The sequence below is a fragment of the Bos indicus genome, chromosome 7, assembly GCF_029378745.1.
Source record: "Bos indicus isolate NIAB-ARS_2022 breed Sahiwal x Tharparkar chromosome 7, NIAB-ARS_B.indTharparkar_mat_pri_1.0, whole genome shotgun sequence".
NCBI classification, from domain to species: domain Eukaryota; kingdom Metazoa; phylum Chordata; class Mammalia; order Artiodactyla; family Bovidae; genus Bos; species Bos indicus.
Window position 1 is genome coordinate 70,423,762 of NC_091766.1, and position 25,231 is coordinate 70,448,992.

The 25,231-nt window shown below is 39.0% G+C and overlaps 1 protein-coding gene across 8 annotated transcripts in view; it reads right to left on the reverse strand.

Annotated features, from left to right (window-relative positions):
* EBF1 (EBF transcription factor 1) overlaps positions 1–25,231 on the reverse strand; it is a 429,858-nt gene that overhangs the window by 361,382 nt on the left and 43,245 nt on the right. For all 8 annotated transcript variants that reach the window (XM_019965325.2, XM_070793931.1, XM_019965323.2 and 5 more), the window contains one exon: positions 23,900–23,968. In XM_019965325.2, coding sequence (XP_019820884.2) covers positions 23,900–23,968 — 69 coding nt within the window. The remainder of the gene's footprint in view (positions 1–23,899; positions 23,969–25,231) is intronic.

Below are 25,231 nucleotides of genomic sequence, written 5' to 3' on the forward strand. Positions count from 1 at the left end.
CTGAGAAAGCAAGCCAGTTTAGAGCTCCATCACAAAGAGGACTTTTTTTTTTTTAATTCTCTCAAGTATTCGGACGAGTAATGGCGGGTGGGGGCGGCAAATAACAGTTAAGTGTCAGCGCATCCTTGCCTGGTTCCTCGGAGCTATTTGCTCAGCTCCCACCCTGCCCTCCTCTTCTCCCCCCCCCCAACAAATACCCCGGTGGGCGGTGGCGCTGGCCCCGCTCCCCCCTGAGCCGGGCTCCCGCTGCACATGTGCGACTCATGTTTCGGCTTTCACTGGCGACAAACTGGAGCCGGGGCCTTTCCGTTTCGGAGGAACTCGCTACGTGTCGCTAACAACAACACAAACACCGCGGCCTCTGCTCTGTGCTCCGCTGCCCACAGTGCTCTCGGCACCAGGCTGGATTTATAGCAAGGAGCCCCGACTGTAAGAAGTAATTCATGAGTCCCCACAAAGCCAGCACTGAGAGCGCGGGCGGGGGGGAGACTGCTCCGCGCGCTCCCGCTCCGGGCCTCCCTGGAGCCCATCTCCATTCGCAGAGGTGCCCGGGCACCGGCAGCGGAACACATGCTGCTTGTCCTCGTTCATTTTGTTGTATGAGGAATTTTTTTCTGGATGGGGGGCGGGGGAGGGGGGAGGTCATCTCGACCACCTCCCTTTCATCATAATTAAAAACCCACTAGCCTCAAAATGCGTTCTTTTGTCATTAAAAGCTGCAGTAGAAAAGCTATTCTATGCACATATGCTTACGTAAACCTACAGGGCGCGCGTGTGTGTGCACACATACACACACTCATAATACCCTTACATGCAAAAGGAAAAAAAAAAAAACGATATCACTATCATGAACTTTTCCTGGAAGACTTAACATGTTTGTTTCCAGAAGACATAATTTTAATAAAAGCCACTCTGATTTGGGAAGCATCTTCCATGAATGAAGTTTTGGAAAGGTGAGAAAGAAAACAAAGAAACTGATGTTTAAAAATATCTAACAGGGGAAAAATGTATTTTGTAAAAATTCCACCAATAAAAGAAGAAATCGTGTATCTGGTAGACACAGGTTTATTGCTTCACGCAACACTGGAGAAGTTTCTAAACCATCTCAAAGCAAAGAGGGAAACAGTGCACATGAAAGCTACCCTTTGGACTATCAGAGTTAATTCCAAAAGATACAGGAAAAAAACCACAGCAAAAATATACACATGAAACTTTGTACCAGATTCTGTATTAAAAGTAGGCTTGTCAGGTCTCATGAATACCTCAGTGCTCTGTGGTTACAATGTTCTGCCTTCATCAAATCAGCTTGGGGTTTCTCTAAATCTGAGCCACAGACTGTCTGGATGATCCTTTGCAATATCAACCTTTTAAATCTCCTATCTTTGTTTTTCTCCCCAACGTTCAGATGAATTGTCTTCAAGATCCTGCCTAGGTCAGCCATTCCAAGCTAGAACTAAGAGCCGGACCAGTCCTTTACCCTGAGAATTTGGAGCATCAAACCTTTAGAAGAGGCCCAGGGATGGATAATTGTTTTAGTGAAGCTTACTGCTTCTTCAGTGGTCCGTGAGACCCTGCTGAGCGTGGCTGCTTACCTTTGGCAGTAACCCAGGGCAGGTTCAAGAAACCGTCTCGTGTTCCTGCCCTTAGCCTTGTGTCAGTGAAGCTTGGCACATCTTTTTTTGTGGTTGTAATTTAAATGAGACAACCAACTGCACAGCTGTCTCGGTCAAATTATGCAAGGCCATGTGGCCTTTCTTCCATCTTTAAAAAGTCCAGGGCATCTCTGACCATGTTTGAGGGAAGCCCAGGGGAGCAATGGCCAACAAAAGGAATAGTGATTATGCCAGCAAAGAATGGAAATTTGCCTAAATGAATATATTAAAGACTGTGCTCAGAAAATGGAAATGTTAGTTTTTAAATAGAGGCAGAACGGTGTCATGATTAAGACCCTGATCTTTGGGGTCTGACACAGCAGGGCTGGCATCACAGCTCCAGCATTTAATAGCTGTGGTGACCTTGGGCAAGTTATTTAACCTCTCAGAGCCCTAGTTTCCTCATCTATAAAATGGGGGGAAATAAGGATACTCCCAACATAGAGTTACTGTAAGGATTAAATGAGAGAATCCTTAGCAAATATGTGACTTAATAAGTGTTAGCTATTATCATCACCATCATCAACAGTAATTTTAGTAATTACAACAGTAACACATAGAACATGTAAAAGCCAACGCCAGTCACCATGCCATTTTACTTTACCCCTTGTTTTGTATTTTACATATTGCAGAATGACATCCTTGCCAAGTGGCAAATAAAACTTATTCGACTGAAGGCTCCTATAATCTAAATTTTATTTTATTCTGTTTATACTTTCATTGAGTGTTTTAACAGCTCTCTCTCCCTCACACACACACACAATATAAGAATATACCCAGATGCTTTCTACACCATTTAAAGCCAGCAGATATTGATACAGAAAACAAGTACACACACCCCAGAATAAAAGGAACATAATTATCAACTTTTTTTGACAACTCTTTTCAATGATATTCAATTATGAATTGCATGGCAAAAATAAACTCTTTAAAAGACTGAAAGCATGGACCCATTGTATCTTTGCTCCTCAGGGCCCTTTAAAAGCTGAGGTTAAATTATAATTAGATGGCAAAGGATAAGGACCTTGCCTCGGGGCACTTCCTTGGGATAAATGACCAGTTCTTGTCCATGTTGGAAGGGATTGCTGGCCCAAAGCACCATGGGGCCAGTGACCCCTTGCTGGTCATTAATTGTTACTGAATTCCCTGGAACCAAGGTCATTATCGCTAATATAAACCTAAATAAAAATTCCAGAGACATATGGATTTCTTTTAATAGTTAGTCTTATTTCTTTTGGTTTTTATAGGGCATTACTATAGAATTAGTGTTCTATACTTCAGCTCTGTAGTTGGTTTAACAATTGATCCTGCTTAAAGTAAAGGTTTATTACACATAAAATACGAAATGAAAGCAAGCAAACACAAAACAGGAAAGCCTGAGAGGGCCTACCTGGAATTCTCAGAAAGTCATTATCCATGGGACTTATTAGTTTTGTTTCTTTGAGGATCCATCAAACTATTACAATGTTTCTATGAAAGGATTCAAAAATTTCAAATTTTAAAATAGATATAGATACATATAATCTTGTTCCTATCCTAAAGTTTGTTTCTCAGTCTCTAATATCTGCAAATAGCGACCAAAAAAGGCAGTTTTTGAGATTTTGTAGATTCTAATTTCTTTAAGCTTAAGGTATACCCACTGTATTCTCACACACATGCATAAGATACTGGCTGAGCATATGATTTCATAGCTTCAGTCTAAAAATACTCAGAGTTATTTGGTCTTATAGGACAGTATCCTCCCCAAAATACAGATATGCTGACAACTAACAATTACTGCATGTGCTGTGTGCAATTCATTATATATCTTTATACATATATACCAACATTTAGTTGATTTCACCTGGAAGTGGAGTGTAAACCAGAATCTGGTTAGACACAGTTCTGGTATGTCATATAGGTAGCTTCTGCTGATGGCCTTTTTGGGATAACTATCTCATGTAGATGAATGTGTTTGTCCACGTGCCTCACATTTTACAAGCCTACAATTTTTGTTTTATAGATCCCTTACCCATCTTGCCCAAGTTATGCTACCAATAAATTTAAATATACCAACTCAATTAGCCTTGTAAGGTACATCATCTAAAGACCTCACCCCAGAGCCACCTGCCTTAATATAAATCTCAGGAATAGATGTGGGCTGTGCTTACTGTCTTACCTTATTATCACTTAGCTGATACCTGGACCAAGGTAATAAAGAAGGAATAAAAGTTGGCTGAGAATATTGCTGGTTGTTTAATTCTAACTGTGAGGCCACTATTTGTAGTACAGTACGTGCTGCCCAAGTAAATGTTTAATAATAGGCTACTGTTCAATGTTACATAGAAGAAATGACCAGATTTATAGGAGTATAGAGGATTAGAACCATTGAGAGAGAAGGAAGCTTAAAGATCCTAAGTGTCCAATTCTCTCATTTTATAAATGGGAAAACTGAAACCCAAAGAAGTTAAGGGACTTGCTGAGGCTCACATATCTAAATAACGGCAGAGGCAGTATTAAAAACCAGGTCTCCTGTGTCCTGGTTCAGCATTCTATACCAGGTTGCTTCTCATTTTCATTATAAATGAAAAATCCGACTTCAGCATGAGTGAGTTAACTTATCAGGCCTATAATAGAAGCGAAGCATGCTGGCTCCTAACAGAAGGATATTCTTGATTTTGGGTATCTTGAAGATCAAAAATTAGCACAGTAGGGCATTAACCTACACCAACTCTGATGTGTAATGAATTACTTCAAATCTTACGTTGGGTATGGGCCAGGGGACCAGGTGATGTCAGGAGAAAGATGAATGATTCACTGGAAATGGTGGTGATCTGGAAAAGAGTTTCCACACTGAACTCGATGTCCTTAGTAAGTGAGGGCCCTAGAAGTGCCACATGGTACCTCCAGGGCTGTCCCCACTAAGGGATGGGGGTTACAATTTATGTCATACAGTAGGTGCTTCATGAACATTTAGTGAATAAATTAACATGCTGGCTCATTTTTCCTACTTGAGGTCAATGAAACCAATGGGTGTTTGTCCTCATCACCCCCATGAATGAAAACAAGGATATACCCCATAATGAAATTATTTTTTATAGGTTTAGCAGAATTATTCTGAGTTCCAACATCCAAATATTTGGGAGAATAAGCAAATTCAGCTTTTTAAACTGCTTATGATAATTTGGGGAGAAGAAGATATATCTTTTTTCATCTTTTTTAAATGAGGGCATAGGCCCTAAATGACCAGATAGTGGACACAGGAAAGACTAAGTTCCTGTCTACATGAGTTTCATAGTTGAACTGAGACAAAAACCCTAAAATTCTTCCTAATCAGCCCCATCACTTAGGCAAGCCAGATAGACATGTCATTCAGAGGCTCAGCTGTTTGTTGCCTCCACCTTCCGCCACATCCTGAAGGAGAACCAAAGCCACCCATAACCCACCCCACCCCCAGCTTACCAGGTGAATCCCCCTTTGCCCTGTGGAATTACTCTCCTGCCACTCAGCTTGAGATTATGCCAGGGACTACTAATGTCGCTTAGCACCACACCCCAGATTTCTGCCCCTCCTTGGCAGTTCAAAGGGTGTGACGAACCTGCTCAGGAAACACTGTCCACAAAGGCAGCTTTGAGTAGGGGGAAGTTCAGTGTACTTTTTTTCCCCTTTCACTATGATTTCTTCAGAACTATATTCTACAATATTGCCTCATTTCCTTTATTATTATTTCCGGGAAGAACAGTTTATTAAATTTGTTTAGGATTAAATATAAGGTAACTTTTAAATTAGGACTTACTCTGAAAATTGTCAGACTCTATATTTATGTTTGTCAGTACCTTCCAGAGAAAGATAGTAGAGACGCCTGCCAATGATGAGACATCTAGAATGGAAAGAATTTTCCTAAAATTCCTGCTGAAAGATGACTATTGATGAAATATCTCTGACAAATACAAAGAGAAATTGCTGTTTTTGCATAGTGTTATGACACAGCATAAACAAGCCCAGTTGTAAGTGAATGAAATATGTGAGCTTTAAAAAAATAGATAGAATATGATGGGAGTAGTCTGGGCTTCCTCCTCCCCGGGACTGTTATAATTTCTTAGAAACAATTTAACACGTGTTCCCTATATGTGTGATACACCATGCTGGGTCTTGTTGGAGATACTGAGCTCACAGGTTTCCTTGGACCCAAATCCAGAAAATACAAGATACACACTTCCCTGAGGCGGGTCTCCCACAAAGCGAGATAGAGAGCAGAGCAGGACCCAGATGGCCCAGGGTGGCAGAGAAAAGCCACTGGAATCAGAGCCAGGGATTTGGCTTACGGTCCTGGCGCTGAGGCTAATTAGATCTTTGGGCAATGTTACTGAGCTCCTCTTGGCTTCAGCCTTCTCATTTGTAGAACGAAGGGACTGGACTGGAATCTCTGAGAGTTCATTCAGCTCAAAGAGAAACCTCATCTCTTCCTACAATAACCTGGATTCTTCAGAAAACCTGCCCTTGAGACCTGGCTAACTTACTGATTAGCTTCATGAAGCTAAACTACTCATTCTTCATCTCCAGGAAATGGGCACAAAACCCCCTGCTTATCTCACAGGGTTGCCATGGGAACTAAAATGATTTTGGCCAAAGAGTATGAATATAAACTGAGAGGAGCCAGACCCATGTAAAATTTTTATTTCATTCCCTCAGAGAGGTAAATGAGGGATAGAATTAAAGTGTTAGCCTTCTTCAAGTTGTTTGTCTTGCTGCTGCTGCTGCTGCTGCTGCTAAGTGGCGTCAGTTGTGTCTGATTCTGTGCGACCCCACAGACGGCAGCCCACCAGGCACCCCCATCCCTGGGATTCTCCAGCCAAGAATACCGGATTGGGTTGCCATTTTGGTAAAGATCAAAAACTCTTAGCTGAAAGGATGAGGCTCTAACAGTAGAATTCCCAGCATCAGTCAGAGTTGGGTGAGAAAACCATGCCTGCCATCTTAAGAGCTCTGCAAATATTCCTTGTTGTTTTTAAAGTTGGCTGTTTAATCAAACCTCAAGGAGACATTTCTGGTGGAGTTCACAGACTTGCCTAAACTACAAAGGATATCTAAATGGGGTCAAGAATGAGGGACAGGGGAGGGAATCAGCTAACTACATGTTTTGTTAATGAATAAAGAACCTCTATTTCATTGCTGGATATTTTCATGTTATTTTAGGCCCATCAGCAGAAGCATAAAGCAAGCTTAATACACCAGAGGATGCAAAAAGTTCACAGTGACACTCAACATGTCACCAGTTGAAGGCAACCCCTGGGAAACAGTCTACCCACAGCCCTATCTTGAAACCAGACAGATGAAGCTGTCTGCTATAAAACTGAGATTCCCTTTCACTTTTCCACAATTACAAAATTGTTTGTGGCAGTCCCTGGAATCATTTATAACTGAGAGAACAAGGGAAGCCACCTTCAAACTCCAGTTTCAATAGACCTGAAATCCTCCTGGAAACCCAAAGCAGCTACACCATTTGGTATCCCCAGGGAATACGAGCATGAGCTAAAAACCAATCTAACCCAGGGAAAGAAGGGCCACTGTAGAGCTTGGGCTAATTTCTTAGTAACAGTCAGCCCTTACCAAATTTTCCTGCTCCATCATTTCTGTGTACCTTAGAATTTGAATTCATAACTCACTGTGGTTGTTTAGTTGCTAAGTCGTGTCTGACTCTTTTGTGATCCCATGGACTGTAGCCCATCAGGCTCCTCTGTCCAAGGGATTTCCCAGGCAAGAATACTGGAGTGAGTTGCCATTTCCTTCTCCAGAGGATCTTCCCAACCCAGGGATCAAACCAGAGTCTCCTGCATTGGCAAGTGGTATCTTTACCACTGAGCCACCAGAGAAGCCCTTGTAATTTACACCCCTGTTTTAAATTCCCACCTCCAAGGGAGCCAAGAAGGAATACTGACATGTTTATGTCAAGGACCTTCCAAATAGTTACAAGGGGAAGTACTGAGGTAGCATTTTTTTCTTCCCAAATTGGGGGACTGCATGCCTGGCTAATATTACCTCTAAATACCCAGTGGACACCCAGGAACATGGCCACGCTAACCACAGTAGCCATTTCAGTCATGCCCCCTCAAACAACTTACTCCTAGTTTCTACAATATCTGGGTGGCAAAGAAAGCCCAGTGGGTGCTTGTAGATACAAACAAAAGCTTGCTAAAACCACCCTGTCTGGGAAACTGAGACATTCCCAGGCAATCTACTCTGAGCAGCAGACAGAAATAAAAAGACTTGGGAAGAAGAGAAACAGACATATAATGTAACACAGTTTCCTGAAAATCAGTATACCAAACTTCCATGACATGTCAAGAAATCAGACCTAATTCTGCTCTGATTATTTGTGGTATGTCATTATTAATGTTGCAGGAACATTTTTAAGCCACTATCACCACTTTGATGAAAGGAAAAAACTAACATTTCACAAGAAATGTTGAGAGCACCATGATTTGAAAGCAACTACTATCAGTAAACTAAACAGCACTCTAAATAAAGAAAATGACTGCTGTTAAGACATACTGTTCTGAGAATTATCAGGAAGAGTACCGAAACACTAACACTGCCCTATATAAGAAATTATTCAAGTATGCATTTGAGTAATTCTGCATTTTAATTTAACCCTTTGAAACATTAATCAAACTGTGGCTAATTATAGGAATTAAGGAATTAAACGATGGAATCTTCTAAAAGATATTATTTAAAAGGCAGTTTATACAATTACTTGTATAGATGTTTGCTTTAAAGAGGAAAACAGTTCTACTGTAATGAAAAGGGTCTTAGAAAATTAAATTAACAAGGGGGGACCAGACTGATATGAAACTAAATTAGCATCAAATGCAAATTACAGGGTACTTAATGGTAGAAACAGGTGCAGAGAAGAACCCTAAATGAGATAAATGAATAAAACATCCCTCTCCACAAATGTGGAAGCTGACACAAAGTCAATGATATGAATAATTCAGCAGCCTCCACACTGCTGTTGAGGTCAGCCTGCCTTGACCTTTGAAACAGGAAGTAAAATTCAGTTCAAATTTGAGTGACTGGAAATATAACAGTTATTTATTTTTTTATATTAAAAAACCCACAGAATTTTTTTAAAATACAGATGCAGAAAATATACAATAGAATTATAGCTGAAACTAAAGCTACATAATCAAAGTAGCTGGTAAACAAACAAATTTTAAAAACTGTTAGGCAAGATTCCCACAAACCATATTTCAATATGGAAATCCTAAAAATAAAATAAGTAAAAACATATGTATCAGGTTATTAATCAAACTCCCTGTGAGAATAAATTTCTAAATTTTTATCCTTTCTTCACATTATTTCATTGTTGATGTTACTGTAAAAAAGCATTTCATAATTTTTTAAAACAATCATATATTTTTATTAATAATGCATGGAATCTCTCACTGTTACAAGACAAAATTTGGTTAAACTAGATTTTTAGAAATCTTTATGAAGCTGCTCTTTTTTTTAAATTCTTCAAACCATGATTTAACAAATGTTGCAGTCCCCAAATTAGGTTATCTGATAAAAATGTAACCCGGGTTCAAAAACAAATCATTCCCATAAGTGAATATTTACTGTGGTTTTATGTGTCTTTTATGCTTTCTTTCCCCCTTCTTTGTATGCTTCAAAAGTATTTTGTACAGTTAACTAGTGAAAGTACTTTCCTTATTTCAAATCGAATTTGGTACTGCTAGAGATTAACACAGTATGACAACAGAGCAATTTCTACAAGCTAGAAAGACACCTCAACTTACACGGTATATCACCCTCATCGTTATTTTACAGATGGCATAAAAGATGTTTGATAATAGCAGTCATCTCTGCCCTCCAATGGCTTCTACTAATGGGACCCACACCTTGGCTATCTACCTTTCATCTATCTACTATGCTTGTCAGATGAAACATTATGTTGAAAGAGGAGGTTAACTTTATTCTCCAGTTTCAGAGAGGGTTAAAGCTACACGCAAGCAAACACACACACACACACACACACACAAGGCATCGATGAGGAATGGTAAACTAGTCTACAGTGTAATTACCACAGGAGGAAGTTTGAAATGTGCTCCTTCTAAATAAGTGTTCATTCGGCAGAAGCAAAATTAAAGACTCGGGGTGTGTTTTTTTAAATTATTATTATTATTATTATTATCTTATTGGCTAAATCACTCCTCGGTCGACATTTAATAAAGGGCGATAGACCAAACACTGCTGATTCGGGGCTTGGCGTAATGACTGACCTGAGTGAAGGTTTGTGTACAAAGTGGCTCCCCATTAAATAGGGCTCTGTGGAAGCAGCTGGTTCTCATTTTGAAACAACCGGTTTCTCTATCCCCAAGTGCTAAAGAAAATAATCCCTGCCATCTATGACTACACACTTTCACAGAGGCAGGAATGAGAATTTGATTGTGGAGATAATTAAAGTCATTCCTGGAACTTCCAAGAAAAAAAAAGGGGGGGGGGAGAAAAAGAGGTGGGATTGAAAGAACAGTCAATGATAGTGTTTAAAATTAAACTATGACAAATCATCTGGAGTGGAGGAGGAGGAGGAATCCCCGCCTTTCGCAGAATTTGGTGGAAGCAGTTCTCCTTCCTCTCCACCCCAAAGCTCAAGGGGAGGCCAAGATGCCCCGAGTCAGGGCCACAGCCCCCAGTGTTCGGCTCAGATGCCAGAGAATCTAAAACATAGCTCGAGAAACTCCTTGTCGATGATGGCACGTCACGATGAGGTTTTGTTTTTTAAGTTTCAACCTTAAATAAAACAGCCAGAGAGGAATCCATCTGGATTCTGCAACAAAGTCATCCCAGTTGATCTGAAACACTAAGATTATTTCAACATTAAGAAAAAAAGAGAAGATATCAGATCTTTGAAGGCACACTTCTCTCAATCACAAGCAGAGCTTATGTTTTGTTTTAACACTATGCTGCTCAAATAAGAACCCATGCTCCAATATCCTCAGTGACATTCGGCTGAAGCTGCATTCCCCAAATGCCTACAGATTTCACAGGCTTGCGGAAAACTGAAATATGTGTAATCTGTCTGTCTGCACTATCTGCCTTTAACAGGAAGAAGAGAAGGGCTCAATGAAGACAATCCAGGGCCTCCCAATTAACCTGATTAGTTCAGCACATTGCTCTCAAGAATGACACCTTATCTTGAAAATAAGGGAGAACTTCCTTCCTCAAGAACATGCAGGAGCCCCCAAAGCCACAACAGAGATGCAGCCTATGAAAGATGAACGGCCTCTGCTTCTCCTCCCTCTTTACAGCTCACAGGCAGGTCAGGGAGACCGGCAGACACGGCGACTGATTGGATTTTGTGTCCTAAGGACAGGAGGCAAGCTCCCGTCTGCCCAGGTGGCCTTGGAGAAGGCTGGGAAAAGGGATGCCCTGTGGGCAACTTCAAGCCCCTTCTTTCAGAGTCAACCAGGCACATGATGGGATTGGGGTAGGGGGCAGGGGGGAGTTGAAGGGAGGGGGGGATTCATTAACCCTACAATCTCCAGAGTAGCATGTCAATATTACACCTGCCTAAAAGAAAAAAAGCAGTGAATTCTTGTCTTCAAACATTATATAAAACAAAGGCACTGCTGAAACTTATGGTACCCTAACACTGATTTCACATTTGATACAATAATGGGAGACTACCAAGTTGCCATACAAAAACAGAGCTTTCCCCTGAACTCTCTGAAATCTACTTGCTTGCAAAGAATACTGTATGTGTATGTGTGTGTTAAATTTATATTATCATGTGTAATAGACATACTAGTTAACAGAATATATTCTTGAAATGTACTTTGCGTGAATGTCAACAGCAGGGTTTTTCACTTACTTGTCTGCTCTGTGATTTACTTGATCAATTAAACAGTTAGGCAATGAGGGGATTTGCATGGTAATCGTGTGAAGATTAACATTTTTAAGTGTAACAAATTTAATATTTTATCTTACGTTTTCTGTTTCTCATCATTCTTTAATGGCAGTGCCTTTTCACTTTATTTTGTAGTTAAAACAAGCCTATCTTTAGGCAGAGAGATTAGAACACCAGATTCAACTCCACTTCTACCTCTTTCCTTCATTTCACAAAAAAATACTCTGAGCACCTACACCACAGCAGTGAGGCCACTGTGCTGAGTGCTGGAGCCACAGCAGCAACCAATATATGCACACCACTGCCATCTGGGGCTTACAGTCTACTTCCTGAAGAGTCTATCTGCCTCAGCAATACAAGAGGGAACTAAAATTAGAATTTCAGAGCTGGAAAGTGTCTTTGAGAGCTTTTCATTCCAGCCCTTTTAAAAAAATAACAGCCACCTTCTACTGACTGTGATTTATGTGCCAGACATTGTGCTAAGTTCGCTCCATGCATTATCTACTGGAGTGGGTTGCCATTCTCTTCTTCAGGGGACCTTCCCGACCCAGGAGTCTAACCTGGGTCTCCCGCGTTGCAGGCAGATTCTTTACCATCTGAGCCACCAGGGAAGCCCACTGATTCCTCACCACAACCCTAAAAAGTAGGAACTACTACTCCTACCCAGTCTCACAGATGAAGAAACTGGAGCTTGGAGAAGTGAGACGATCTGCCTGCACCCCAAAGTTAACATTGGCAGAGCTCAGATTTGATCCCAGGCAGTCTGACTCCCCAGCCTGTGATTTTAACCAATGTGTAGACTGCCTTAGAGGAGTACAATAAAACCATGGAGTTTGCCCAAGTTCAATACCACTGAGTAAGAGCTAACAAGTAACTTTCTTCCCAGGGACATTTTTCCTCTGCATCATGATCTCTGTCGATCTGAAATAATATTCTCTTATTAAATATATATATATATATATGTATATATATATATATATTTCTTTCTACACTTACTATTCCAATTTTTTTTCAACTCTGAGGTACTAAAAATACCAGGAAAGCCGGAACCATATGTTCCCTGTATTCACTGTTATATCCCAACCCTGAAACAATGTCTAGCATATAGTAGATGTTCAATAAACATTCGAGGAGAGAAAAAAATGAGCAACTCTTCAACAAGAGGACTTAACTTCAATAAGGTAATTCTGCTTGTAAGAAAGCTCCATGGCATGCATCCATTAAGAATAACAATCCACATGGAATATTATGTGCAGATTGTAAGAGCTACCTGATTTCAAGCACCTAATGTGTGTCAAACTCTGTGCTAGGTATTTTAAACCACACAATTTTTCAAACTTGAGATGATTTTCCCATTTCAAAGATGAAAAAATTAAACCCCATGAGATTCAAATACTGGGAAATAATGGTGGAGGGATTTGATTTTCTGCCAATGAACTCCAAATTGTAGCCCTTTCCCATTGTACTCTGCCTTTTTCCAGATTTCTCTTTGGATTATGGTCTGTTTTATCCCCTAGTGAAACACACAATGGTTTACTCATCGAATTAAATGAGGACACAAGAATTCAAATATTGTGCTAGCAGTGGGCACAGCAATTTACACTATTACTATTTAATTAATTTTTTTATTGAAGGATAATTGCTTTACAGAATTTTGTTGCTTTCTGATTTATGTTATTGCTGTTATTTTTAATCTCAGAAGTGAAGTGCCAAATCTACCAAGGAAACTGTTTAGATAAAAAGCTTTAGATTAATTCATGGAAAAAAGGAATTGTGGATATCAAGAAAAAGAGGCTGCACAAAATACTGAAAACAGTCTTTCATTTTTTCAACTGAACAACTGAGATGGGAAAAGATCAGACTGAGAGCTAGGACACGAAGTTTCAATCACTTGCTCTGCCACAAATAAAGTTCCTCAGGGGTATGCCTCAGTTTACAGATCTATAAAATGGAGTTAATTTCTGCCCTCACATTTGTATAAAGAGAATTCTCTGAAATACTATACCTTAAAGGTCTCCAATACCTTTGCAAGTTCTATTCAGATGTAACTTACTATTGAACTCATAATGGTCAGAGATATTGTTTATTTTAAGGTGCTCATAGGCCAGGATTCAGATCTGGTCTTCAAGAAAACATGAAGATGGCCAGAAAAGGACATTCCCACTCCTGTAGCCACAGAAAGAAGAACACAATTTTCTGAAAGACATTTTGAGATGTATACCATTCATCTGAGACTAGAATCTGGCTTTAAGGAAAAAAAGACTGTGTAGCAAAATATGGTTTTAGACATTGTAATAGCTTCAATTCCATAGAATTCTAGTTGATCTATTTCAAATCCTAAAAGATGATGCTGTTAAAGTGCTGCACTCAATATGTCAGCAAATTTGGAAAACTCAGCAGTGGCCACAGGACTGGAAAAGGTCAGTTTTCATCCCAATCCCAAAGAATGTTCAAACTATCGAACAATTGCACTCATCTCATATGCCAGCAAAGTAATGCTTAAAATTCTCCAAGTCAGGCTTTAACAGTATGTGAACCGTGAACTTCCAGATGTTCAAGCTGGATTTAGAAAAGGCAGAGGAACCAGAGACCAAATTGCCAACATCCGTTGGATCATCAAAAAAGCAAGAGAGTTCCAGAAAAACATCTATTTCGGCTTTATTGACTACACCAAAGCCTCTGACTGTGTAGATCACAACAAACTGTGGAAAATTCTGAAAGAGATGGGAATACCAGACAGACCACCTGACCTGCCTCCTGAGAAATCTGTATGCAGGTCAGGAAGCAACAGTTGGAACTGGACATGGAACAACAGACTGGTTCCAAATCGGGAAAGGAGTACGTCAAGGCTAAATATTGTCACCCTGCTTATTTAACTTATATGCAGAGTACATCATGCGAAATGCTAGGCTGGATGATGCACAAGCTGGAATCAAGACTGCCAGGAGAAATATCAATAATCTCAGATACGCAGATGACACTACCCTTGTGGCAGAAAACGAAGAACTAAAGAACTAAAGAACTGAAGTGAAAGAGGAGAGTGAAAGAGTTGGCTTAAAGCTCAACATTCAGAAAACTAAGATAATGGGATCCAGTCTCATCACTTCATGGCAAATAGATGGGGAAACAGTGGAAACTGCGACAGACTTTATTTTGGGGGACTCCAAAATCACTGCAGATGGTGACTGCAGCCGTGAAATTAAAAGACGCTTGCTCCTTGGAAGAAAAATTATGAGCAACCTAGACAGTATATTAAAAAGCAGACACATTACTTTGCTGACAAAGGCCTGTCTAGTCAAAGCTAGACTAGTGGTCATGTATGGATGTGAGAGTTGAACTATAAAGAAAGCTGAGTGCCAAAGAATTGATGCTTTTGAACTGTCGCGTTGGAGAAGACTCTTGAGAGTCCTTTGGACTGCAAGGAAATCTAACCATTCAATCCCAAAGGAAATCAGTTCTGAATATTCACTGGAAGGACTGATGCTTATGAAACTCCAATACTTTGGCCACCTGATGCAAAGAACTGACTCATTGGAAAAGACCCTGATTCTGGGAAAGATTGAAGGTAGGAGGAGAAGGGGACAACAGAGGATAAGATGGCTGGATGGCATCACCGATTCAATGGACATGAGTTTGAGTAAGCTCCAGGAATTGGTGATGGACAGGGAGGGCTGGCGTGCTGCAGTCCATGGGGTCACAAAAAGTTGAACGTGACTGAGTGACTAAACTGAATAGCTTCAAAGATAATTTAACCAACTCTCTTTTCTAAAGAACTTTCTAACAAATAAAAACGAGACTTATCATTTTTCATTTTTGTCTTTGTAAAAGTGTGTGTGAGTGTGTGTGAGTGTGTGTGTGTATGCACGTGCACACACGTGCGCATATGCGAAAGGAACCAAACCTGACACAGGTTCTGGGTTCTCTAACTCTCCATTTTGTGAAAGAATTTAACCAATAGTGCATCCAAGACCATCAAAAATGATGCTTTGGGACTCCTCTGGTGATCCAGTGGCTAAGGCTCTGTGCTCCCAATGCAGGTGGGCCAGTTTTGATCCCTGGTCAGCAAAATAGATCCTACATGTCACAGCTAAGACCCAATGCAGCCAATTAAATAAAATCTTTTAAAGTGATGCTTTAAGATATTACTAATGGATCAGAATACTAATGAATGGGAAACATATTCAAAATAGGGGGAAGTTATTGTTCTATTGAACAATAATAAGTAAATTGTAAGTAGCATTATCTCTCTATAGATAAGAGTTTAAAAAAAAAAAAAAAAGCTTTAGTCAAACCATGGTTGCTTTCAGAAGGTGGAGGGTGACAACCTCTGACCACTGGCAAAGTTGTCCACCTACACTCTGCCTCCTAGGTCTCACCAGAGCAAGAAGTGACACCGTCCAGTGCGGGCCACACTCGGGGCACAAGTAGAGAGCAGGATCACACGAAAAAGCAGCAGCTACCATCACAGAACAAGACAGCCTAATCTTTCACTTTGATCATTTCCTATTCATTGATTAAAAAAAGAAAAGAAAAAGTTCTTTCAACCTGGAAACACATGTCACCAGTGTTCATGCCCCACAGAAGGGCTCCTTGACTTAGTCACCCACCTCCCCACAGACATAAACAGTATCAATATCTGGTCAATTGAGCAGCAAATAAGCAAAAAAAAAAAAGTTCTTGAAAGATTTTTGATATTGATGTTAAAGGGGCATTTTTTTTAAAAGCCACCATAACCTTGACATGAACCAAAATTTTAGAGTCTTGCCAAAACCCTATACAGTATGTATAGTGACCACATCCAGATTAAAAATTCACACGCCTGCAATTTAATTATTTTCTCTTTTTCCCCCTCTCCTGGCAGGGAAAGTGTTAAAGAAAACAATAAAAGGACAAGTAAGTGTACAGGGCAGGATTTACTGGCATTTACTTTTAATCTACGGCCCTTCACTCTGTAGCTTATCGGGCCTCCGTCAGTCCTTTTTCCTCCTTTATATTTCATGAGGAGCCCCCCATGCTGCTACTGAGAGACAGAGCCCAAGTGCCTATAAGCTTTTTGTCAGGTAAAAAGAGAAGAAAAAGGAAAGGAACAAGAGGAAAAGCAAAGCTAAGAGGCATCTATTAGATGTCACTAGGCTTTTGTATTCATGTCAATGATTCAGGATTAGAGTATTTGAAATAATCTTATTGAGAGGAATCAAAAGGCCCACCGAGTGAGAGGCTGCTCTGTAGCATATGGCAAAGGCTCGAACAATATCTTATTAAAGATGTGTTGGCTAACACTATTACTTTATATTATATTACAAAACTATTGTGCCTCCAACAGTTAGCGGGATGGTATAGTTACCGAGGGCCATTTTGGAGGTTATTGTGTGGGATCGAGCTATATAATTTGCCAGCTTGTCTAGTTACATCTTTCCAAGTAGGGTTTAGAGGCAAGTTTGGAACTGGAACCAAGCACTTCACCTTCAAAAATAAAAATCCCTAAAGCACACTGAAGACCACTCTATTCCCACTGGAAGTGGAATATACATTACGTGGATGAAACGCCAATGGCATTTTCTTCCCCAGAACCGGTTTCATTAAGTTTGCATCATTTACCACATGTGACCCCCTGTCTCCCCCATGAAAAATATACAGGGTTGTTTTTTTTTTTTTTCCTTTGGCTTTATTCCCCTCCTCATGAAAAATACACACACACACTCAGCTTCACACATTAGCAGAGTTAAGGCAATTAAAATTATATTACAATAAGTACCGTAATGTTAAAACCTTCATTTACCTTTGGACAAAGGCTTGTAACTGGAGAGAGAGTTTGGGAGGGAGATTTATCTCCATCTACCCATACCTTTAAAGGCAACACGCAATCAAAGACAAACCTGTAATGTTCACCATTTTTCATTGATTGCAATTGGAGTATTTAGGTCACTTTTATATTATCATGGATGGTATACAATTACACAGTTTGTAAAGGGAGGGATGAGACAGTAGGTGAGAGAGAAGGAAAAAGATGGTCTTTTTCAGATAATACTTAATGCAAATTAAAATGACCAAAATCTCACTACATGCAGAAGCTTCTAAATGGAGTTTTTAAAATCTGTCAATTTTTATTAGAGTCTGGTCAGGTGTGAGCGGTAAGGAAAACCAAGGTAAATTTATCACTGGAGAACTGAGTTGCACTTTAGGAGGGTTTGGGTTTTTTTCCTAGTCTAAGCAATTTCTTTTAGAAAAGCAAAAGCATATTTAATATAGTGATATATTCTCATCACAAAATGACTGTGCAAAGTTGTTAGATGACACACAAGGGACTTTGTTCAGCTTCTCTGTATTTTTCCAGAACTGTTACAAAAACAAAGTTATGATGACACAGGATTAAAACCCCACACCATGGGCTGACACCCAGGCCGGTAACACATATGCACTACTGATTCTCCAAAGCTCCCTTAAATACATTTCTTGGAAGTTGCTGCCATTATTTCCTTTACAGGAAAGCTACAGTTGTTCATTATACAGTGTCTGTAGTAGTATTATACTGTATAAAAGTGCTTTGCATTATGATATACTGTCAGCATACTTGAAATCCATTTGAATGTATCCTGGCTGTATATTTGGGAATAGCTGATAGCAAATGGAATATAGACTGCTATTAACTGATTGTATTTGTTACTTTCTTATCATGGTAGGAAACTGCATATAAATGTACGGGCTCATCTCCTATTCAGAATGGTATCTGAGATGTGATAAAATTTAGAATGATAGTCTCTCACATAAGTCTCATCGCTAATAATCACATATGAATTCCCACTGAGAAAACAAATGTTTAAATATGGTAGGATTAATAAACAACCATAAATTCACGCTCAGTGTCAGCGCTGGCTTTTCACTTTTGGAAAAAACGCAAACCTCTCAAACCAACCAAGAGGACAGCAATTATCCTGCCTGCAGCAATTTTAAAGAATGAATTCCTCGTCTTTTTATTTTAATGGGGCATTCAAAGTTAGGAAATCAGGTGATATAAAAGGCATATCAGAACTCTGGGAAATGCATTTATACCTCTGGGTCTTCGAGCTCTAGATAGCTATTTGTGTACCTTACAGAGTGATTATGTTTAGTGGTTGGTCTTTCTGAAAACTAGATGAACACCAAAATAATAAGTTGAAAGGTCAATGAAATAAAGCCTTGAAACTCTGACTAAAAGTCTCATCTGCAACTTTAATAAAAGTATGCTTATGTTCATGTTAATTGAGGACTTTCTTTTCACAGAAGATAAAGAAATTTTAGCGCATTTTTGGATTTAAGTCTGATGATAAAAGACAAAAAAATCATTTGTGGTCAAGGGGCCGTGATGCCTTCACAATCTTAGGACTGCAGATATAGGAATTAGAATAGAGCCCACCCTGCTCAATGGTTAAAAAAAAAAAATACTACATCCTAATTCTAACGTTTTACCATAGTTTTTCTGTTATACAGATGAACATATATGTTACATATATATATCAGGATCAGTTTAATCAAGAAATTAGCTTGGTGTTAAGGCAACACTGCACTTTTCTGAAAAGTCTTATCACAGCATTCAAACCTCTAAGATGAAGAATGAATCAAAAAAAATGTTTTTATGAACAACCCTGATGCAGGTAAAATGGCCATTCCAATATTTTCGTTCTGAATTCTATTTCAGACAACAATCATAAAGCAAATCCATTTAGTGTTACCGAAGTGAAAGTGAACTAGATGTCAAAGATCTTTAGAAAATTCTGGAAAGAAATAAGTACACACTATTTTTTCTTTTTAGGAGAATCTTGGGTAAGTGTGGCCTGAAGAACTAGTTCCAAACAGGCTAAATTCTTCATGTTACAAAATTGGTATGCTTTTTTTAAATGTTGCATGTCAGGGCTTACAGCTCCAAAGTAGATACAGAGATTCTTATAAAATGGAAAAGAAAGACCAATCTATTAAGCTGCAATAAGCAAGCCCAAAATCTTTAGAGGTATATTAGTTGACAGGCTTTAAAAATCCACGTTTTTAGTACTGGTTATGAAGAACTCAAACTTGTGGATCACTTGAGCCGCATTACATCCCAAAAGGGCTATGTCTAAATTCACACGAGACCAAGAAAGTAATTTGAGGAGGAATTTCATCCTTTATTATTTCTATCTATTAAAAGAAAAAAGTCCACTTGTCAATTCTCAAAATCCACAGTGCAAGGAAATGAAGAATTGGGCTCTTCTTTTCTCCCTTTATTTAGCAGTCCAACTATTTCATCAATCACACTGATCTTAAATTGAAAAACCAAACAAACAAATATTGAGCCATCCCCCTATCCCACCCTACTGGAAGTTAGCAGCACAAATCTGGCTGGAAACTTTAAAGCTCTGTGTGAAAGGAATCCTATAGCATAATTCAGAGAAAGAAATGTTTTTGTAAGACCCATCTGTATTCATCCATGTCATTGCTCAAAGAAAGTTTAGTGAGCCAGGGTAGAAAAATAAAGAGTTTTGTGAAGCAAATCTAGAATGAACAGTAATCCTAACTAACAAGATAAGGAGTAAGAGTCTAGTCTGCACACTTAATATATTCAGTTCAAGCATTTATAAAGAAGTTTCCACATAGAAAATGGAAGATTTTTATATGAATTCAGAAAATCTGGGTTCCCAACTCAGAGTACCCTAGGTGACTTTTGTCATTATCATCTTTTCTGATTCTTACAAAGTAAACCTAATTAAGAACCTCCCTCATTAGTCTTCCAGAAAAATTAGCACAGCTTATGCTAATTACTCCTGCAAAATTTAATAAACTTGTTGAAATGGGAATAGTCTAATGAGGTTTTATTTATTGAACTAAGATAACTCCAAGGAAAAAGGTTAGGACACAAGGATATCCGATGTGGTAATAAAACTACAATTTATTCAATTTCTAAACATGAACTTTATTGCAAACCTTTTAAATTCAAATATGAGTTACTATGTGAATATGTTAAATCAATCTCCACCTTAATCCAATAACTGCAAGTCATTTTTGGCTTTTTACTTTAACAATAATTACCACACATAGCCCTTTACCTCAACGATAATGAAATCTGCTGTTATTAGTTCCTGGTCATCAGCTATTAAACACAACACATTTGACTTTTCCCATGTCTATATATTCCAAATATCTAGATCCTTGCACACAGGCTGGTTTTTATAATCCTTAATCAAACAATTTGGCATTAAACAGAAACACAACCAGGCAGTCAACTCAAGATGCACACATCATCCATTTACAAAAATTTCCTTCCAAACGTTTTTGAAGTGACTTGACAAATTGTCATAATTGTAAAAAGAGTTGGGGTCATATTTTTCTGACTATGTTGCATGCTATCATAAATGAAGTAGAAACACATTTTCTAAATCACAGTATTTAACTGCTGATTTTGTTAATTCCACTTTTTTGATAGACTATGCCAAGCTGACCACTTGCAGCAAACCACTGGCAGCAAATAATACTGCCAAAATTTAACACAGAAATAGCTTATCCTGCACCACTGCCGTATGACCATAAAGCCTCTTCTATCAATCCTATAAATAGTTTTCCTGAATAACCACTACTAAAAGTCTTTCGACTGATAAAAATAGCACTGTTCTTCCAAAATCTGAAGGACAAGCAAAAGGAGCTAAAAATTATTGGTGCCCAAAAGGTGACTGCGTGTTAAAACTATGCTAAATCCTAACACAAGGATTGCCTGTACCCTCAGTCCTATAATTGCAAATTGGATGCATCTTGTAAAAACAGTTATACTCCTGCTACTGAATGCAGGCCCCATAACCTATTTTTACAAAATATGCAGGGATTCTCATCCATAAATCTGAAAGCAAATCAAACCCTAAGCACGTAACACAGATATTATGCAATCGGTAATATAGAATCAAAATGGAAACTATGAAATTCAAACACAGTTGCCATCATTTTTTTTCCTTTGCAGCAATTTTATGGAATTGAAAAATCTTTTCTATTTCGCCCTTCCTTGTGTAAGTTCTTTTCCTGTTGTTATTCTCTTGTTAAAAATGGAAGTTTCACATATCAGCACAGACAGGACTGGAGCATTAAAAACCTTTGGCAGACTGAAGGACAAATAAATTCTGAAAACTCAGATGCAAATAAAAATAGCTAAATGGGGTTTTGCATATCAGCTGGCATCGCTGCTTGAAAAGACAGTTCATGGGAGACAGTGGCAACAGCCAGCAAATAAACGTATGTTGGGACTCATGCAGATAACCAGGTTTTCAGCTGCTTTTCCAAGTACCCCTCTCTTAAGAGACCAAGATTGGCTAACAGCATTTTCTACTTTGTCAAACCAAAAAGGAAAAAAATAATGAAAAGGATAAATGTCATGAGTAATATCTCTAAAGCCACCAACAGTATAAAGTGCATACTTATTTTACCTAAATTGTTTGAACTACCCTAGCCAAGAAAAGGTTTTAAGTACCCTACTGGGATAGATGCAAGGCGGCAACAATAGAAGCCACACTAATGCAATCCAGGTAACACAATCCTGTTTCAAAAACACGGGCCGGGCTAATTACAGCGCTGCTGAGTCAAGTTTCTTATGCCATCGCAACCCACAGAAACAGGTCAAAATCAAATGTTATTCAAACCACAGTCATATCAACCTTCTATATCAGAGTCACGGCTTAAAACCAAATGAAGAACTTAAAAGCTTAACCCATTCAAAAGCAAAAAAAAAAAAAAAAAGCATTTTCATTGCGGGTGGCAAAGTAAGGTTCTTGTCATCATCTAAACCAAAAGAAACTGTGCGACAGAACCAAATGCTGATAGTTACAAAGTATGGGCAAATATTTGGGCTGATCTTTTGATCAGAACACTTTCTTCCTAATAGAAGAGTAAAATCTGCTTAAAATAACAAATGGTATTTTGAAGCAAGGTATTTAGGTGAAACAAACAGCATAAAGGTTATTTTTTTTTTAATTTATCTGAAGATTTATCTGCCATCGCAGAAAAAGAAACTGCATAATGGCATGTCTGCTTCTGTAGATAAACATGCTATATTAATTCTATAGGCAGCAGACAACTTCATTACACTCTAAAGGTGGGTGTTTTCAGCTTTGAATCAAAGAAGATATTAAGCAAAGTTATCAAGTTATCCAGCAAAGATATGTTTTTGGTGAATATAAGTGAAAGACAGTTAAAATATCTGACTCAAATGCAAGCTTTATAAAACTGCTAGGCAATCAAAATTGGGTTTAAGCCTAAAGAATCACATAAGTCAAAATTAACAACTAATGTTTTGTCATAAATCACAATGAAGAATACTTTTTCAGTTAACTGAAAAACGATAAAGCCCCCCAAAAGTAAAGAATTGGGAAGATAGATAGATGTGCACCAGCGGGCAGTGGGGGGGTGGAGGGGGTATCCAAAATCAATATTACCAAACCCCAAAAAGGGCTTTTATTCAGCTGTTGATCTCCTCAATGAGAGATCAGTCAGTCTTACTTCAAGACTCTTCCAGCTAGTGGAGGGTGCTAGCTCTTTTCCTAGCTGACAACTGACAGTATCTATAAACCTTCCAGGCCATTTAACTCCCAATGAGTAATGCTATGTAACAAATGGTTTATCATACATGTTTCCATACAATGAATTTCAATAATTAAAATGTAAAACGAATATTTGGAATGCGACTTTGCATAATCTCTGCACACACTGACTCGAAATTGCGCCGAACAACTAAAACAGATTTATTGTTCTACAATGATTTACTTGGTCATGTCAGATTAGTAATATGGATCTGTTTAAAAACACAATAATTAAGACAAGCAGGATAAATTAATCAACTTCCAATGCAGTCTGAGCTACAATCAAACCCGGGAAATTACTGTAGAAAATCTTGGTTCACAGATCTCTTTAAAACTGCTTTTATGCATAAATAAAACCTTAAAATGTAGATGGATTACGTCCAACAGAACTACTGTAGCTAAAAGTGATAATGATTCAAACATTTTTCAAATAAAAGTTAAATATTTATAAGCACCCAACCACATTTCATAAATCACAAATTATTATTATTTTATTTCTGAAGCTTCCTGGCACAGCATGAGGATTGAGCCACAGAAAGTCAAGAAAAAAGAACATTCCTTTAGGAGCATGAATCAGACACAAAACTGGAGCAATCCAAGAAAGCGGGCCTCCAAAGAACATTCCATATGGCTTTCCCAGGAATCGCAATAGCTCAGAGCAGCAGATGAAGTCATGACCAACAGGCGAATTTCGGCCACATGCCTTCCTAACCCTCACCCGAGAGCCACACGAGGCAGGTGTTTCATTATAATGAGGAAAAAGAACCGACTGAAAGTAGAGTGGTCCCTACCTGTCAATTATCACTGGATCTGAGGGAGTCTCATTTCGGTTGCCACAGCTTTTCTTGTCACAACAGCGGCTGCAGAGCAAAAGCGAGAGGATTTAGTACAACCATTACAAATGTAAAATCATCATTTAGGCAGACAGAAGGTTCAAATTGCTGGGTTGCAAATGCTAGAATTACCACAAGCCATACCTGGCAATCAACGGATCCCTGGGACAGAATATTCTGTTTGGGTCACCTACGGGTTAATGCCAGGTTTAACCTCTCCCTGCACAAAGGCGGGAGGGAGAGGGACTCTCTCCAAGCGAGGACTGACAGTCCTAAGATGGGGTCTCCCCATCACTGCCCGCGGAATTGGAAGACTTCACTGTGAAACGCATTATTATTACATCTACCCAATGAGAATATTCAGGGTTGTGGGTGGCTCAAACTCTCTTCCCTCAAGATCACACTAATTGCGTGGAACACGTCAGTAATGAGGTATGAGTGATTCTCCCCCTCCAGTCATTTTGTATTCAATGGATTCCTTTTTCTTCTGCTTTCTCTTTTATAGGAGACGTTTCCTTCAATCACAGCCTTCCTGAAATCCTAAAACTCTAACGGTCTGCTTTGGAACCATGTTCAGAATGTAAGAGTGAAAGTACAACACAATAATTAAGACAAAGAGGAAAGACAAAACACAATAGAGATCCACATGTCCTCTGGCTTTTGTGCCTTCCACTGGTCACTGTGTAAGTTTTCTGGAAGCAGTATGGACATGGATCCAAAGGTTGGCAAAGGCCTGACAGTGAATGCTCTTTATTAGATCAGAGAAGAGGCAGTTATGGGCAAGAAAAGCATCTACTATCAAAATCCCACCCCATATGTGACCTTAAAGTTGCCAGTGTTTTCTTAAATTGAGATGCTTCTAAAAAGTGAAAAATTAGAGTTTTTGAAAATTACCCATGGTCAATGGAAGACTATCCATCTGAGACTTGTCTGCAAATAAGAAATGTGTCCAACTGGCCAGTCTATACCTCAGGGCACACTATAAAAGCATGTAATTGATCAATCATGAAGGTGAGGGAGTTATGCAAGGGTTATACATTACCTGCATCACAAATAAAATATGCATTTATCTCCCTCTTACACAAGCACATGCGTGCGCACGCACACACACACACACACACACACACACACACACACACACTCATTCGACCTAGTGAATCATAGAGCCTAAATTTGGAGAGCTGTTGGAGAGAAACAAACACTGAACTTTATTTTCAGGACCCAGAAATACACACCCGCACAGGGGGTCTTTCACCAAAGTTGGGAAGTCTCTCTCTATCTCTGAAAAGA